The 18,276-nt window shown below is 45.0% G+C and overlaps 1 protein-coding gene across 1 annotated transcript; it reads left to right on the top strand.

Moving 5' to 3' along the window:
- Positions 1-3,785: 3,785 nt before the first annotated feature.
- LOC310989759 (corticotropin-releasing factor receptor 1-like) lies at positions 3,786-18,010 on the top strand (the record flags this gene model as incomplete). Its single annotated transcript, XM_083976906.1, has 13 exons — positions 3,786-3,795; positions 4,033-4,083; positions 5,367-5,486; positions 5,822-5,904; positions 9,263-9,369; positions 11,510-11,630; positions 11,699-11,852; positions 11,989-12,049; positions 12,819-12,891; positions 13,008-13,093; positions 13,222-13,360; positions 13,462-13,503; positions 17,891-18,010. 13 exons carry the CDS (start codon positions 3,786-3,788, stop codon positions 18,008-18,010), a joined length of 1,167 nt encoding a protein of 388 aa, XP_083833032.1.
- Positions 18,011-18,276: the final 266 nt, after the last annotated feature.

Genomic DNA, 18,276 nt, shown 5'->3' with positions numbered 1-18,276 from the left:
TAAACCCCTCAGAGTTTTAACCTAATAACCGTCAAACGGTAGAGTTAAACCCCTCAGAGTTTTAACCTAATAACAGTCAAACGGTAGAGTTAAACCCCTCAGAGTTTTAACCTAATAACGGTCAAACGGTAGAGTTAAACCCCTCAGAGTTTTAACCTAATAACGGTCAAACGGTAGAGTTAAACCCCTCAGAGTTTTAACCTAATAACAGTCAAACGGTAGAGTTAAACCCCTCAGAGTTTTAACCTAATAACGGTCAAACGGTAGAGTTAAACCCCTCAGAGTTTTAACCTAATAACAGTCAAACGGTAGAGTTAAACCCCTCAGAGTTTTAACCTAATAACAGTCAAACGGTAGAGTTAAACCCCTCAGAGTTTTAACCTAATAACAGTCAAACGGTAGAGTTAAACCCCTCAGAGTTTTAACCTAATAACGGTCAAACGGTAGAGTTAAACCCCTCAGAGTTTTAACCTAATAACGGTCAAACGGTAGAGTTAAACCCCTCAGAGTTTTAACCTAATAACAGTCAAACGGTAGAGTTAAACCCCTCAGAGTTTTAACCTAATAACAGTCAAACGGTAGAGTTAAACCCCTCAGAGTTTTAACCTAATAACGGTCAAACGGTAGAGTTAAACCCCTCAGAGTTTTAACCTAATAACAGTCAAACGGTAGAGTTAAACCCCTCAGAGTTTTAACCTAATAACCGTCAAACGGTAGAGTTAAACCCCTCAGAGTTTTAACCTAATAACAGTCAAACGGTAGAGTTAAACCCCTCAGAGTTTTAACCTAATAACGGTCAAACGGTAGAGTTAAACCCCCTCACAGTTTTAACCTCATAACAGTCAAACGGTAGAGTTAAACCCCTCAGAGTTTTAACCTCATAACAGTCAAACGGTCGAGTTAACCCCGTCAGAGTTTTAACCTAATAACAGTCAAACGGTAGAGTTAAACCCCCTCAGAGTTTTAAACCTAATAACAGTCAAACGGTAGAGTTAAACCCCCTCAGAGTTTTAACCTAATAACAGTCAAACGGTAGAGTTAAACCCCTCAGAGTTTTAACCTAATAACAGTCAAACGGTAGAGTTAAACCCCCTCAGAGTTTTAACCTAATAACAGTCAAACGGTAGAGTTAAACCCCTCAGAGTTTTAACCTAATAACAGTCAAACGGTAGAGTTAAACCCCTCAGAGTTTTAACCTAATAACGGTCAAACGGTAGAGTTAAACCCCTCAGAGTTTTAACCTAATAACGGTCAAACGGTAGAGTTAAACCCCTCAGAGTTTTAACCTAATAACGGTCAAACGGTAGAGTTAAACCCCTCAGAGTTTTAACCTAATAACGGTCAAACGGTAGAGTTAAACCCCTCAGAGTTTTAACCTAATAACAGTCAAACGGTAGAGTTAAACCCCTCAGAGTTTTAACCTAATAACAGTCAAACGGTCGAGTTAACCCCGTCAGAGTTTTAACCTAATAACAGTCAAACGGTAGAGTTAAACCCCCTCACAGTTTTAACCTCATAACAGTCAAACGGTAGAGTTAAACCCCTCAGAGTTTTAACCTCATAACAGTCAAACGGTCGAGTTAACCCCGTCAGAGTTTTAACCTAATAACAGTCAAACGGTAGAGTTAAACCCCCTCAGAGTTTTAAACCTAATAACAGTCAAACGGTAGAGTTAAACCCCCTCAGAGTTTTAACCTAATAACAGTCAAACGGTAGAGTTAAACCCCTCAGAGTTTTAACCTAATAACAGTCAAACGGTAGAGTTAAACCCCTCAGAGTTTTAACCTAATAACAGTCAAACGGTAGAGTTAAACCCCTCAGAGTTTTAACCTAATAACGGTCAAACGGTAGAGTTAAACCCCTCAGAGTTTTAACCTAATAACGGTCAAACGGTAGAGTTAAACCCCTCAGAGTTTTAACCTAATAACAGTCAAACGGTAGAGTTAAACCCCTCAGAGTTTTAACCTAATAACAGTCAAACGGTAGAGTTAAACCTCTCAGAGTTTTAACCTAATAACGGTCAAACGGTAGAGTTAAACCCCTCAGAGTTTTAACCTAATAACGGTCAAACGGTAGAGTTAAACCCCTCAGAGTTTTAACCTAATAACAGTCAAACGGTAGAGTTAAACCCCTCAGAGTTTTAACCTAATAACAGTCAAACGGTAGAGTTAAACCCCTCAGAGTTTTAACCTAATAACGGTCAAACGGTAGAGTTAAACCCCTCAGAGTTTTAACCTAATAACGGTCAAACGGTAGAGTTAAACCCCTCAGAGTTTTAACCTAATAACGGTCAAACGGTAGAGTTAAACCCCTCAGAGTTTTAACCTAATAACAGTCAAACGGTAGAGTTAAACCCCTCAGAGTTTTAACCTAATAACCGTCAAACGGTAGAGTTAAACCCCTCAGAGTTTTAACCTAATAACAGTCAAACGGTAGAGTTAAACCCCCTCAGAGTTTTAACCTAATATCAGTAAAACAGTAGAGTTAAACCCCCTCAGAGTTTTAACCTAATATCAGTAAAACAGTAGAGTTAAACCCCCTCAGAGTTTTAACCTAATATCAGTAAAACAGTAGAGTTAAACCCCTCAGAGTTTTAACCTAATAACGGTCAAACGGTAGAGTTAAACCCCCTCAGAGTGTGTGTGGGGGTAGAAGCTTTGATCATGTTTATTGAGGATGTAAAGTCGGTGATTTTAACATGGGGGTCTATGGAGAAGCTGCTTTCTGACACCAGCCCCCAGAGGAAGCTTCACTTCTCACACCCACAACTGCCCCTTGGTCTCTACCTGTCTGTCTGTCTGTCTGTCTGTCTGTCTGTCTGTCTGTCAACAGATGGTGTGTGTGTGTGTGCTGCTGACTGGAGAAGTTGCTTCAACAGAGTTCACCTGTGAAACTTGGCTCCAGCTGTCCAACAACCTGACAGGTAACTTGAATGAATGAATGAATGAATGAATGAATGAATGAATGAATTTATTTATTTAAAACAGGGACAATGTACAAAAAACATTAATCTTGTAAAACAAGAAGAGATGCTCTGAGCCAGGTTGCTATAGCAACAACTGCTAATTTCCGCCTGTCGTCCCTGGGCAGGTAAAGTGGGAGCAGATACAATATTAAAATCATCGCAATAGGACATAAGTGACATCATGACCATAATATTTAAAAAGTTGACAGAATGCACTAATAAAAGCAGGGAAACAGGACATACACTCTCTCTCACTCTCATCACACCTTCAAACACATACACATACAATACACAGATAACAATCATCCTCCTCTAATGACCACACTCATAGCCAGACACACACACACACTCACATAATACTCAACAATGTGTGCAAACTTGCTTACTCAGTAACCAGCGCTTTGACAAGCATGAGAATGTGTGAGGATTTGTACTTAGAATATAATATAATAAGTTGTGTGGGAAGGACATTCCACTGACTCGTGGCCACACATGAAAAAGAAGTTCTACTACACTCACCCCTTGTAACAGATCTAGTTAGACGTACTGTGTTTTCAGAGCAGAGTGTCACAAACTTTTTCAGAGGGGGGGCATAAGCATTATGAATAATTTTGTGAAGTAGACAAACATTTGATCATATTATATCATCATATTTGGCAAGTACATGGCAATGATGGTAATGCCGTGGTATTTTGGCATGGATCTTAAGACTACTTTTGTACAATAACTAGTGGTTTTGTAACTGTTTTACATGCCTGAGACCAGGATGTAACACAGTACACAACATGGGGCTTGATCATTGTATTTAAATATGTACTTGATGCCTCAAGGTGAGAGAATTTCTTATGTGTCTGAAATTAGCTAAATTATATTTCAACGTGTTACTCAGCTTTTTGACATGCCCTTTAAAACTAAGTGTTGGATCTAACTGTCTGTCTGTCTGTCTGTCTGTCTGTCTGTCTGTCTGTCTGTCTGTCTGTCTGTCTGTCTGTCTGTCTGTCTGTCTGTCTGTCTGTCTGTCTGTCTGTCTGTCTCTCTGTCTGTCTGTCTGTCTGTCTCTCTCTCAGCGGAGGCGTTGGCGTTGTTCAACCAGACCTTCACCATCAGTAGCAGCTCAGGTTTGTACAGCTTCTCTGAATCGCTCCTACCAACACTATCTTTCTTTCTTTCTTTCTTTCTTTCTTTCTTTCTTTCTTTCTTTCTTTCTTTCTTTCTTTCTTTCTTTCTTTCTTTCTTTCTTTCTTTCTTTCTTTCTCCTACCAACACTAAGAGTCGACTGATAGTAAAACACGTCTAGAGCTGAAAGTTATTTATCAGTATGTGACACGACTCAGTGGCTGCAGGACTCAAGAGCTCGACTCAGGGGTAAGTTAGCAACAGAACCAGGTTTATTGGCACTGAGGCAAAATTATCAAAGCTTAGAACACAAGACTAGACAGACTTGACGGCTGAGACGCTTGACAGACTGACAAGACGAACAGGCAAAGACAAACACCAAGCACAAGACTTAAATACACAAGGGGAGGGGGAGACAATGACACGGGTGCAAACAATCAGGGCAAGGCTGCTGCAATCAGCACATGGGAGAACACGAGGGCAGGAAGTCAAGACACCTGAAACGAGAGGAGAGGGTAAGTACTGCAAAATAAAACAGGAAGACAACATACAAGAAAAACACAAAGGCATGACTCATCCAGGACGAGGCTTGACAGTATGTAGCTACTGACTCAGACTGTGAGTCAGTAGGGTTAGGGTCACTGACTCTGAAGCTGATAGTTAGTTATCAGTAGTTATAAAACGTAAAGGTGAAACCCGGCGATCTGATTGGTTGTTAACCGTGGTATAATGAGCATATACCACGGCTACTATTCTAAAGCCTTATCACAGCGTAGGCTATCACTCCGCCTCAGGCACGTATGACTGGTATGAATGGAAGTTGTTGTCATGTATCCATGACAACGGACTGTTGCAGTCCGTAGCAACAGACAGTTGATGTTTTTACGATGTTAAAAATGTAGTAAAGTAGTGTAATTGACATGTTGAAGGTGAACTTTGACCTCCAGAGGGTTAACAATGGTAGAGGGGACTGAGCAGTGACAGAGCTACTTGGAGCTAACGTCTGGACAGCTGGGAACAGCTTTTTATTCTGCTGGAAGAAAACTACATGTCCTCTTTCATATTGTCATTATTGGTAACCACGTCGGGCCGAACAACGCCCCTTAGCCGTGGTATAATGAGCATATACCACGGACTGTCGTGATATATTGCTTAATTATCAGTATGAACTGACTCTGAAGCTGAGTTACCACAGGACTCTAAGCTGTAACTGAGCTTTAGATGACGTCACTTGTAAGTCCAATGAAATGACCAATCACTGAAGAGAATCCTTCTGTGTCTGTAGGTCAGTACTGCAGTCTGTCTGTAGACGGCATCGGGACCTGTTGGCCTCGCAGCGCAGCAGGACAGATGATCTCCACGTCGTGTCCAGAGCAGTTCAACGGAGTCAACTACAACACCAGCAGTAAGTTCACTAGTTCACTGGTTCACTGGTTCAACGGAGTCAACTACAACACCAGCAGTAAGTTCACTAGTTCACTGGTTCACTGGTTCACTGGTTCACTAGTTCACTGGTTCACTAGTTCACTGGTTCACTGGTTCACTGGTTCAACGGAGTCAACTACAACACCAGCAGTAAGTTCACTAGTTCACTGGTTCACTGGTTCACTGGTTCACTGGTTCACTGTGTGTGTGTGTGTGTGTGTGTGTGTGTGTGTGTGTGTGTGTGTGTGTGTGTGTGTGTGTGTGTGTGTGTGTGTGTGTGTGGGTGTGTGTGTGTGTGTGTGTGTGTGTGTGTAGACCGTGTGTACAGACAGTGCCAGTCTAACGGCAGCTGGGCTCCCAGAGGAAACTACAGTCAGTGCAGCGAGATCTTCATCACGGTGAGACTCATCAATACAGTCACTGATCAACGATCACCGATCACCCATCACCCATCACCCATCACCCATCACCCATCACCCATCACCGATCACCCATCACCCATCACCTATCACCCATCACCTATCACCCATCACCCATCACCCATCACCTATAACCCATCTCCCATCACCCATCACCCATCACCCATCACCCATCACCTATAACCCATCACCTATAACCCATCTCCCATCTCCCATCACCCATCACCCATCACCCATCACCCATCACCCTAACCCTATAACCCATCACCCATCACCCATCACCCATCACCCATCACCTATAACCCATCTCCCATCACCCATCACCCATCACCCATCACCTATAACCCATCTCCCATCACCCATCACCCATCACCCATCACCCATCACCTATAACCCATCACCCATCACCCATCACCCATCACCTATAACCCATCTCCCATCTCCCATCACCCATCACCCATCACCTATAACCCATCTCCCATCACCCATCACCCATCACCCATCACCTATAACCCATCTCCCATCTCCCATCACCCATCACCCATCACCTATAACCCATCACCCATCACCCATCACCCATCACCCATCACCCATCACCTATAACCCATCACCTATAACCCATCTCCCATCACCCTAACCCTATAACCCATCACCCATCACCCATCACCCATCACCCATCACCTATAACCCATCTCCCATCACCCATCACCCATCACCCATCACCTATAACCCATCTCCCATCACCCATCACCCATCACCCATCACCTATAACCCATCACCCATCACCCATCACCTATAACCCATCTCCCATCTCCCATCACCCATCACCCATCACCCATCACCCATCACCTATAACCCATCTCCCATCACCCATCACCCATCACCCATCACCTATAACCCATCTCCCATCTCCCATCACCCATCACCCATCACCTATAACCCATCACCCATCACCCATCACCCATCACCCATCACCCATCACCCATCACCCATCACCTATAACCCATCACCTATAACCCATCTCCCATCTCCCATCACCCATCACCCATCACCTATAACCCATCTCCCATCACCCATCACCCATCACCCATCACCTATAACCCATCTCCCATCTCCCATCACCCATCACCCATCACCTATAACCCATCACCCATCACCCATCACCCATCACCCATCACCCATCACCCATCACCCATCACCTATAACCCATCACCTATAACCCATCACCCATCTCCCATCACCCATCACCCATCACCTATAACCCATCACCTATAACCCATCTCCCATCTCCCATCACCCATCACCCATCACCTATAACCCATCACCCATCACCCATCACCCATCACCCATCACCCATCACCCATCACCCATCACCTATAACCCATCACCTATAACCCATCTCCCATCTCCCATCACCCATCACCCATCACCTATAACCCATCTCCCATCTCCCATCACCCATCACCCATCACCTATAACCCATCTCCCATCTCCCATCTCCCATCACCCATCACCCATCACCTATAACCCATCACCCATCACCCATCACCCATCACCCATCACCCATCACCTATAACCCATCACCCATCACCCATCACCCATCACCTATAACCCATCTCCCATCACCCATCACCCATCTCCCATCACCCATCACCTATAACCCATCTCCTATCACCCATCACCCATCACCTATAACCCATCACCTATAACCCATCACCCATCACCCAACACCCATCACCCATCACCGATCACCCATCACCCATCACCCATCACCCATCACCCATCACCCATCACCCATCACCGATCACCCAACACCCATCACCCATCACCCAACACCCATCACCCATCACCCATCACGATCACCTATCACCCATCACCCATCACCCATCACCCATCACGATCACCTATCACCCATCACCCATCACCCATCACGATCACCTATCACCCATCACCCATCACCCATCACCTATAACCCATCACCTATAACCCATCTCCCATCTCCCATCACCCATCACCCATCACCTATAACCCATCTCCCATCTCCCATCTCCCATCACCCATCACCCATCACCTATAACCCATCTCCCATCACCCATCACCCATCACCCATCACCCATCACCTATAACCCATCACCTATAACCCATCTCCCATCTCCCATCACCCATCACCCATCACCTATAACCCATCTCCCATCTCCCATCACCCATCACCCATCACCTATAACCCATCTCCCATCTCCCATCTCCCATCACCCATCACCCATCACCTATAACCCATCACCCATCACCCATCACCCATCACCCATCACCCATCACCTATAACCCATCACCCATCACCCATCACCCATCACCCATCACCCATCACCTATAACCCATCTCCCATCACCCATCACCCATCACCCATCTCCCATCACCCATCACCTATAACCCATCTCCTATCACCCATCACCCATCACCTATAACCCATCACCTATAACCCATCACCCATCACCCAACACCCATCACCCATCACCGATCACCCATCACCCATCACCCATCACCGATCACCCATCACCCATCACCCATCACCGATCACCCAACACCCATCACCCATCACCCAACACCCATCACCCATCACCCATCACGATCACCTATCACCCATCACCCATCACCCATCACCCATCACGATCACCTATCACCCATCACCCATCACCCATCACGATCACCTATCACCCATCACCTATCACTGATCACCGATCACCCATCACCTATCACCCATCTTTACATTATCAATAATAATAATAATCACTTTTTTAATACAATGTTTATTAATGTGCATTGTCCCTTTTCAAATAAACTAAACTAAACTCAAACTGATCACTGCTCCAGGATCAATAATAATATTGATCCTGGCTGATCAGCTGATCGACACACAGACATCACATAGAGAGGAAACATAGAGAGGACCATCTGGTTCCTTTCTCTTCCCCACAGAGAGAATCTGTCCCGCTCTCCTCTGATTGGCTGGCTGAGTTGGCTGTTGGCCAATCACAGAGCAGCAGGGCTTCATGTGTGTGTGTGTGTGTGTGTGTGTGTGTGTGTGTGTGTGTGTGTGTGTGTGTGTGTGTGTGTGTGTGTTTAAAGTCGACAGAGACTGAGAATAAAAGCAAATCTTTACAAAAACACACAACAGACAAGAAAACTTCACTAATTGGTCGTTTTTACCTTGTATCACCTGTGTGTCTGTGTGTGTCTGTGTGTCTGTGTGTCTGTGTGTGTTAGAGGAAGAGTAAAGCTCATTGTGTTTACCTTTTATCACCTGTGTGTCTGTGTGTCTGTGTGTGTCTGTGTGTGTTAGAGGAAGAGTAAAGCTCATTATCAAGTGGCCGTGATCATCAACTACTTGGGCCACTGCATCTCTCTGGGAGCGCTGCTGCTCGCCTTCACTGTCTTCATGAGACTCAGGTAACACACCTGTACTACACACCTGTACTACACTTGTACACACCTGAACTACACCTGTACTACACCTGTACTACACCTGTACACACCTGAACTACACCTGTACATATGGAAGCATGTGTGCACTTTTATTGCCCCCCCACCCGCCCCCCCCCCTTCCTTATTGCATTGTGTTTTGCCACTCACGTTATCTGCACCAAAGCTCAACTTGAGAATGCAACCTGTCAGTTCTCTCTTCAAGGCGGGTCTTCCTCCGGTGGCTGCGCGCTATTGGCTAATACAGGAAGACAGACACTCAGCTGCAGAAAATATTCACATTATTTGTGCGTTCACACCAAAATACGCAAATACAATAACTTGAGACGCTTGTGTCGCGCCGCTTGATGGTTTTGGATGTTGTTGAGTATGATGGTCCTCCTGGATCCTTCTTGTGGGTCGTCATATAAATGAGAGTAGCAAGTTCCGGTGAAAACAAACTGCTGGTTTTGACTGGCGGTACATACAAATCCCGCCGTAGTCTGTCTTGATTTCTCCTATCTAACGTTAACCGGCCTGGAAACCTCCTGCAGTAGCTAACGTTTGTCAGGCAGACAGCTGTATCACCTTGTTTTACCGAAAAAAATAAAGATTTAGGGAATGTATGTCCATAAATCCTACCGGACAATGAGCCCACTCAGCGGCGAGCGGTGAGGTATATAACGCTGAGTGAAACATGTCAATCAACTGCTGCCGTAGTGCAGTGGTTAGAGCAGTTACCTCGGGTGCAGGCGGTCAGGGATCGAAACTCATAACATCTGATTTTTTCCCCCCCTTGTATATTAGCCCTCACATTATGTACAATTTTAGAACGGACCTTCGGTGAAGGAAGAAAAAAGCAGTCGCTCAACTCATAGCCTTGATGTAGAAAAAATATATATAATTTATTAAAAAAGGACAGACGTTTCGACCTCACACAGGTCTTCCTCAGGGTGTACTGGCACAGAACACTGATGAGGGGATAAATAGGTACAGGTGTGTGGGGCTCGAGGGGGGCGTGTCCATCAACAATCGAGCCAAGACAACATCAGTAAACAGGGTGACCTCATCACGTATTATCACAATGCATGCCACCAACAATAATATAACAAATATATAGAAAATGGTAGTGAGGACTTTTCCTCTGGTGGTAAGGACTTTTCCTCTGGTAGTAAGACTTTTCCTCTGGTAGTAAGGACTTTTCCTCTGGTAATAAGGACTTTTCCTCTGGTAGAAAAGACTTTTCCTCTGGTAATAAGGACTTTTCCTCTGGTAGTAAGGACTTTTCCTCTGGTAATAAGGACTTTTCCTCTGGTAGTAAGGACTTTTCCTCTGGTAGTAAGGACTTTTCCTCTGGTAATAAGGACTTTTCCTCTGGTAATAAGGACTTTTCCTCTGGTAGTAAGGACTTTTCCTCTGGTAATAAGGACTTTTCCTCTGGTAGTAAGGACTTTTCCTCTGGTAGTAAGGACTTTTCCTCTGGTAATAAGGACTTTTCCTCTGGTAATAAGGACTTTTCCTCTGGTAGTAAGACTTTTCCTCTGGTAATAAGGACTTTTCCTCTGGTAGTGAGGACTTTTCCTCTGGTAGTAAGGACTTTTCCTCTGGTAGTAAGGACTTTTCCTCTGGTAGTAAGGACTTTCCTCTGGTAATAAGGACTTTTCCTCTGGTAGTAAGGACTTTTCCTCTGGTAGTAAGGACTTTTCCTCTGGTAATAAGGACTTTTCCTCTGGTAGTAAGGACTTTTCCTCTGGTAGTGAGGACTTCTCCTCTGGTAGTAAGGACTTCTCCTCTGGTAGTGAGGACTTTTCCTCTGGTAGTAAGACTTTTCCTCTGGTAGTAAGACTTTTCCTCTGGTAGTGTTCATTTGCATCATAGTGGAGGAGACCAGAGATGGGATGTGGAGTCAGAAATATTTTTGTCAAACATTATTTGTTCCAACATTTCAATAATTTCTTTTTAGATGTGAATCTAAAATGTGAAAAATGTGAAATCTGAAAATACATTTGATTGATTGATTTGTAATAATTTAGTGTGTGTGTGTGTGTGTGTGTGTGTGTGTGTGTGTGTGTGTGTGTGTGTGTGTGTGTGTGTGTGTGTGTGTGTGTGTGTGTGTGTGTGTGTGTAGGAGTATTCGCTGTCTGAGGAACGTCATCCACTGGAACCTGATCTCCGCCTTCATCCTGAGGAACGCCACCTGGTTCATCGTGCAGCTGACCATGAACCCTGCTGTTACCGAGGGCAACCAGGTAACACACACTCACACACCTTGACGGTCTCCATGGAGACAAGCTGATGATGATGACATCGTGTGCAGGTGTGGTGCCGGGCGGTGACGTCGGCCTACAACTACTTCCACGTGACCAACTTCTTCTGGATGTTTGGTGAAGGTTGTTACCTGCACACGGCCGTCGTGCTGACGTACGCCACCGGAAGGCTGCGCCGCTGGATGTTCATCTGCCTCGGCTGGGGTGAGACAGCTGCCTGTCTGTTCACCTGTCTGTCTGTCTGTCTGTCTGTCTGTCTGTCTGTCTGTCTCTCTGTCTGTCTGTCTGTCTGTCTGTCTGTCTGTCTGCTCACCTGTCTCACCTGTCTGTCTGCTTACAGGAATTCCTTTCCCCATCATCGTCACCTGGGCTTTTGGGAAACGTTACTATGACAATGAGAAGTGAGTCACATGACCTGGTCGCAGGTGAAGTCATGACACCATAGATATCTACACGTAGATGCCTCTGCCTCTGACGCTGCTGCCCATTGGAACAGATTGTGGCCGCCGCCGCCATCTTGGGGGGGAGGAGTCTAACTTCGACTTCCTGTATCTCCAGAGGCAGAGGTCTATCACTGAAGCTACGACAACTCAGCTACATAACTCACCTTAGCAGTTATAGGGTTAAACTGATTTAATATGGCCTAGCACAATTCTATAGGTAGCCTCATCACCATGGCAACCACAAACTCACAACTACCACAGCCTATAGCCTACACATACAGGCAACAAAATAACAAACTATTAATATATGAACTAGCGGTATATGCACTAAATGTAACACATCTCCACCCTATGATACGTTACGTTAGTTTCATTTATGTCAGATAACTCACCTACATCACATTCAACAAGTTCAGAACAGTTATATAATATAAAACAACTTATTACTGGAGAAAAGTTCTTCCATGTCTCTTGGTTTTGGCGTTTCTTTCATGGGAACATCCGTACGCGGCACAAAAGTTCTGCATTTCACCAGATTCACAGCTGTCAAACGGTCTGAAGGTCTGACTGTTGACTGCTGGTCTCAAGATGGAGCCAAGAGACATTCCTGACAAGCCCCAATGCAGCTTCTACGTGTAGAGATCTATGCATGATCTTGTGTTGTGTGTTTCTATGTCATTGTTTTTCTAGCGGGTGAATCTGATTGGTCGTTGTGTTTGACTGACAGGTGCTGGTTCGGAAAGAGGGCGGGAGTTTACACGGACTACATCTACCAGGGTCCGATGATCCTGGTCCTGTTGGTGAGACCCAGTCCACATCCGGTCCCAGACCAGAACCAGAACCAGTCTATATACAGAATCTGATGAGTCTCTTTGTCTCTTTGTCTCCTTGTCTCCTTGTCTCCTTGTCTCCTCAGATCAACTTCATCTTCCTCTTCAACATCGTTCGGATCCTGATGACAAAACTGAGGGCGTCCACCACTTCAGAGACGATCCAGTACAGGTGAGTCCACTACGTAAGGGAAAGAAGAAAGAAAGAAAGAAAGAAAGAAAGAAAGAAAGAAAGAATTCCTAGGAATACAATAGGGTCCTGGCAGCTAAAAAAAACTCTCTCTGTCTGTGTCTGTGCAGGAAGGCAGTGAAGGCCACTCTGGTGCTGCTTCCTCTCTTAGGAATCACCTACATGTTGTTCTTTGTGAATCCTGGAGGAGAAGACGAAGTGTCTCAGATCGTCTTCATTTACTTCAACTCCGTCCTCGAGTCGTTCCAGGTGGATCTAACACCAAACACATGTTGACCTTTGACCTTCAGACTGACATGGCAGAGCTACGACTGATGCTAGAAGCTAACTCTGTGTCTCCGTGTCCACAGGGATTCTTCGTCTCAGTTTTCTACTGTTTCCTCAACAGCGAGGTGAGTCACTCTGACACATTAAAGTCCCAGTGTGTAACTTATTTGTCTTTTTATGATCAAAAATCAAACCTGTCTTTCATAAATCCGTATTTGACTGAAGGTGAATCACAGCTGCATCCAAAGTAAAGCTTTCTGGTTCCTTAGAATTAATTTCAGACTTCCGGTGGCGCTGCCCTGCTGCGACCCGGGCTCGTGTGGTCTGCTGCAATTGTTTGTTTGTCCGCCTTCGTCTAAGTCAAGCCTCGTAGTTTGTTGTTTTATGTTGTTTTACGTTGTGAAAAGGTGCTTCCTTCAGCTAAGATGAAGACGCTTATCCAGTTCGCCTGCCTGGTGCTGATAATATGGGGACTATACAATCAATCAATCAATCAATTTGTTTATTTTTATTTCGGGCATGTCAATTTAAATCATCATCATCACACTTCATCTTAGTTCAATAATACAATGCACATGGCCGAAAGGGAAAGCGGGAGAAGCAAAAGCTTATCTAGTCCCGCCCCCATTACCCACAGGTTAAGTGCTCTCAATCAACATATACAACAAATACACGCCTCACCTGGCGGCGGGCGTGGAAGCTAAGCTACCTGTTAGCTACAGCCGAGATGCCCTGTTGGCTCTCCGGGCAGCCGCAGCGACTCCACCTATGGACCTTCCTGAGTGTGTGAGGAGCCAACCTGAGCGCAACAGGCGGTCGCGGAGAAGGGGCAGGCGAGGTGGAGTACGACAGCGCCTAAGACGACGAGGAAAGAGACCTCCCCTGCCCTCCATGATACTGTGCAATGCAAGATCCCTGCGAGGCAAAATCGACGAACTCCGTGTCAACACCAAATCCTGCTTCGAATACCGCACCGCAAGTCTGATGGCCTTCACGGAGACGTGGCTACATCAAGACATTCCCAACGCGGCGGTGGATATCGAGGGGTTTTCCCTCATCCGAGCGGACAGGAACGAACTATCAGGGAAACACAGAGGCGGGGGCCTGGCTGTGTACGTGAGTAATGACTGGTGCAAACAGTACACAGTTAGAGAAATCATCTGCACCCCTGACGTTGAGCTTCTGTGCATGAATTTGAGACCGTTTTATCTCCCGAGGGAGTTCGGCAGTGTGGCCGTCTGCACAGTCTACGTCCCCCCGAGTGGGAACGCAGCAAGAGCAGCAGCTTGCATTGCAGACTGTATCCACGAACAGTTACAGCGCACACCAGGTGCCCCCGTTTTAATTTTGGGTGATTTTAATCATTGTAAACTTGAATTGTCACTGCCTGGGTTTGAGCAATATGTTAAATGTGGGACACGGGATGATAGAATCTTAGATAAGTGTTATGGAAACATTAAAAACGCCTATGCTGCCAGAGCTAAACCCCCTCTGGCTAACTCTGACCACAATACCATCCACCTAATTCCCACATACAAAACTATGCTGAAACGCAGCAAGCCACAGGTGAAAACAGTGACTGTGTGGTCAGAGGATGGCATAGATGAACTGAAAGGGTGTTTCCTATGCACAGATTGGGACATTTTTAACGATGCAGACATTGACATGGCCACAGAGGCAACAACATAGTACATTAATTTTTGTGTGGACAGTATACTCCCCAAAAAGGAGGTTATTGTATACCCGAACAATAAGGCGTACATAACAAAGGAAATTAAAGACTGCATTAATAGAAAGAAGGCAGCTTTCAGGAACAAAGATCGGGCTGGACTTAAAACAATTCAAAAAGAGCTTAACCAGTTACTGAAGGAGGCCAGAAGACACCAGAGGGACACCATTGAGCAGCAGTACACCAACATGAACTCTAAAAAGCTCTGGGACTCACTGAAAGCCATCACTAATATGGAGACAAATAAAAGTCAAATTTCCACCACTGACGACCTGCAGAAAGCTTATGAACTGAACGACTTTTATCTCAGGTTTCAGACACAGGACTTCTCCAACGAGTGCAGTACCCATCTGAACTCCCTTGACAATGGCACAAGCACAAAGCCAGAAGTGGACAGCCTTAAAGTGCAGTCACTGTTCCGTCAGCTGTGCACCAGGAAATCCAGTGGGCCGGATGGGATTTCTGCCCGTCTCCTCAAAACCTGTGCCCAAGAGCTCACCCCAGCCTGGTGCCCACTCTTTCAGCGTTCACTGGACACACACACTGTTCCTGCATTATGGAAAAAAACTATTATCACTCCAGTCCCAAAGAAACCCCGTCCAGTTGAGAATAACGATTACAGGCCCGTTGCTTTAACCTCAATTGTGATGAAATGTTTTGAAAAATGTATTGTGTCTTTACTGAAAACTGAGCTTAACGCAGAATTAGACCCCTGGCAGTTTGCTTACAGACAGGGAAGGAGCACGGATGATGCGGTTAGCAGTATCACTCATTTAGCCCTCAAACACATGGAAAATGCTAAGGCCTACGCACGTCTACTTTTTATTGATTTTAGTTCAGCTTTCAATACTGTTCAGCCTCATTTACTACTGAGTAAACTGAAACAAATGAATGTTAGTCATTTTATTATCAAATGGTATTTTTCTTTTTTAACTGACAGAGTCCAGCATGTAAAAATAAATAATGCAATCTCTGATGCAAAACTGATTAGTACAGGGGTTCCCCAAGGGGCTGTGAGCTCCACAGTTCTTTTCACGGCATACACAAATGGGTGCATGAGCAAAAATCCACAAAATTATATAGTGAAATTCTCAGATGACACCGCCATTCTTAGCTTATTGCATAGAGATCAGGAGACAGCACATTATCACTCTGAAATCAAACAGTTTGTGGACTGGTGTGATGCTCATCACCTTATTGTGAACGTGAATAAAACGAAAGAAATGATATTCGACCCAAAAGTAATAGGTGACCATAGGCCAGTGCTTATTGGTCATACAGCCATTAACCAGGTAGCCACATATAAATACCTAGGTGTCCATATGGACAACACTCTTTCATGGCAGGTGCACATTGACAAGCTTTGTTCCCGACTGCAGCAAAGAATGTATTTTTTGAGAAGACTCAGGCTGTACGGCGTGAACAACAAGATAATGTTCTTATTTTATCAAGCGATTTTTGAGAGTGTCATTCGATACAACATACAAGTATGCTATGGCAATACCTCGGTATTGGCGAGGTCTAAACTGGCACGCCTGGCTCAAACCGCCATGAAAATCATAGGGGGGGAGGAGCAGAATTACCTTAAGTTGTTATATGAGAAATCACTGCTCAGAGAAGCACGAAAGATTTTTAACAACCCGACACACATCCTCAACCCAGAGTTTGATGTGCTGCCCTCAGGACGAAGGCTCAGAGTCCCCAAAAGTAGATTGAAAAGATATAAGAACTCATTTATCCCTTCCGCCATTAAAACACTAAACAATAATATGTAGCCTATAATGGCAGAACTGTAAGTTCTTTATTAATTCGACCGGTTTTTACCTATTTCTTTTTTATTTATTTATTTTTTTTATTTTTCTTCTTATTTTTTTCTACTGTTTTATTACTTTTATTATTTCACTCTCTTTTTTTTTTCTTTTTTTTTTTTTTTTTATATGCAATGTAGCACTTTAGTTTATCTATGTATAGCTGGTTATATTTTATTGGTTTAGGCTCTGTTATTGGCTCTGTTGAACCACAGCGCACATAGCACTTTAACTTAAAGAGCTGCTGATCTGATCAGTTCTACAGACTGTTTTTACTGACCTATTTGATGACTGATGACCTATTTGTAATAGAGTGGAAGCACCCTTCACTGTCTTGAATGCATGTTAAAGGTGTGAAAGTATTTTGTATGGATGTCTTGTATGTATTGTCTTGTGTCTTGTGTTTTGTGTATGCAGTGGCTCCGAGCCCAAAACAAATTTCCCTTTGGGACAACAAAGTACAATCCAATCCAATCCAGAATGAGTTGTTACAAGTCGTTACAAATACATAAGTGGGCGACTCACCGAACCGAGGCGGCCATGTTGCATCGTGACCGTAGGTAACCACGGAAACCGAACCGAGGCGGCCATGTTGCATCGTGACCGTAGGTAACCACGGAAACGGCCTGTTAAAACTGTCACCACTGTGTAGTGTGAGGAAGGACGGAGGCACTGGTGTTGCATTCAGGTGCAGTCAGGCAGACGGCCGTCGGCAAACCAACCGGATGTCATTTTACTAAAACAATACCACATCACCATGACAACATGTTGTCACAATACCACATCACCATGACAACATGTTGTCAGACCACTTGTTTATCCTGTTACATGCAGCGTCTGTTGTCTGTCTGACGTCTGCCCCATTTCACCTGAATGCAACATCAAGAATACGTTCAGATATGCAACCGCACCGCTAGATGGAGGTGATTCCTACGTACTGTACCTTTAATATTGACATGTTCACCTGTCTTCCAGGTGCGTTCCGCCGTCAGGAAGCGGTGGACCCGTTGGCAGGACCGTCTCTCCATCCGCAGCCGCGTCACGTCACCCAGCAGAGTGTCCTTCCACAGCATCAAACAGTCCTCTGCCCTCTGACCTCAGCCAATCACAGCCAATCACAGCCCGGTGTCAGCCAATCACAGCCAATCACAGCCCGGTGTCAGCCAGTCACAGCCAATCACAGCCCGGTGTCAGCCAGTCACAGCCAATCACAGCCCGGTGTCAGCCAGTCACAGCCAATCACAGCCCGGTGTCAGCCAATCACAGCCAATCACAGCCCGGTGTCAGCCAATCACAGCCAATCACAGTCTGGCCTCAGCCAATCACAGCCAATCACAGCCAATCACAGCCCGGGCTCAGTT

The sequence above is a fragment of the Trachurus trachurus genome (genome assembly GCF_905171665.1).
Source record: "Trachurus trachurus genome assembly, chromosome: 8".
NCBI lineage: Eukaryota > Metazoa > Chordata > Actinopteri > Carangiformes > Carangidae > Trachurus > Trachurus trachurus.
This window is presented reverse-complemented; position numbering and strand designations above follow the sequence as displayed.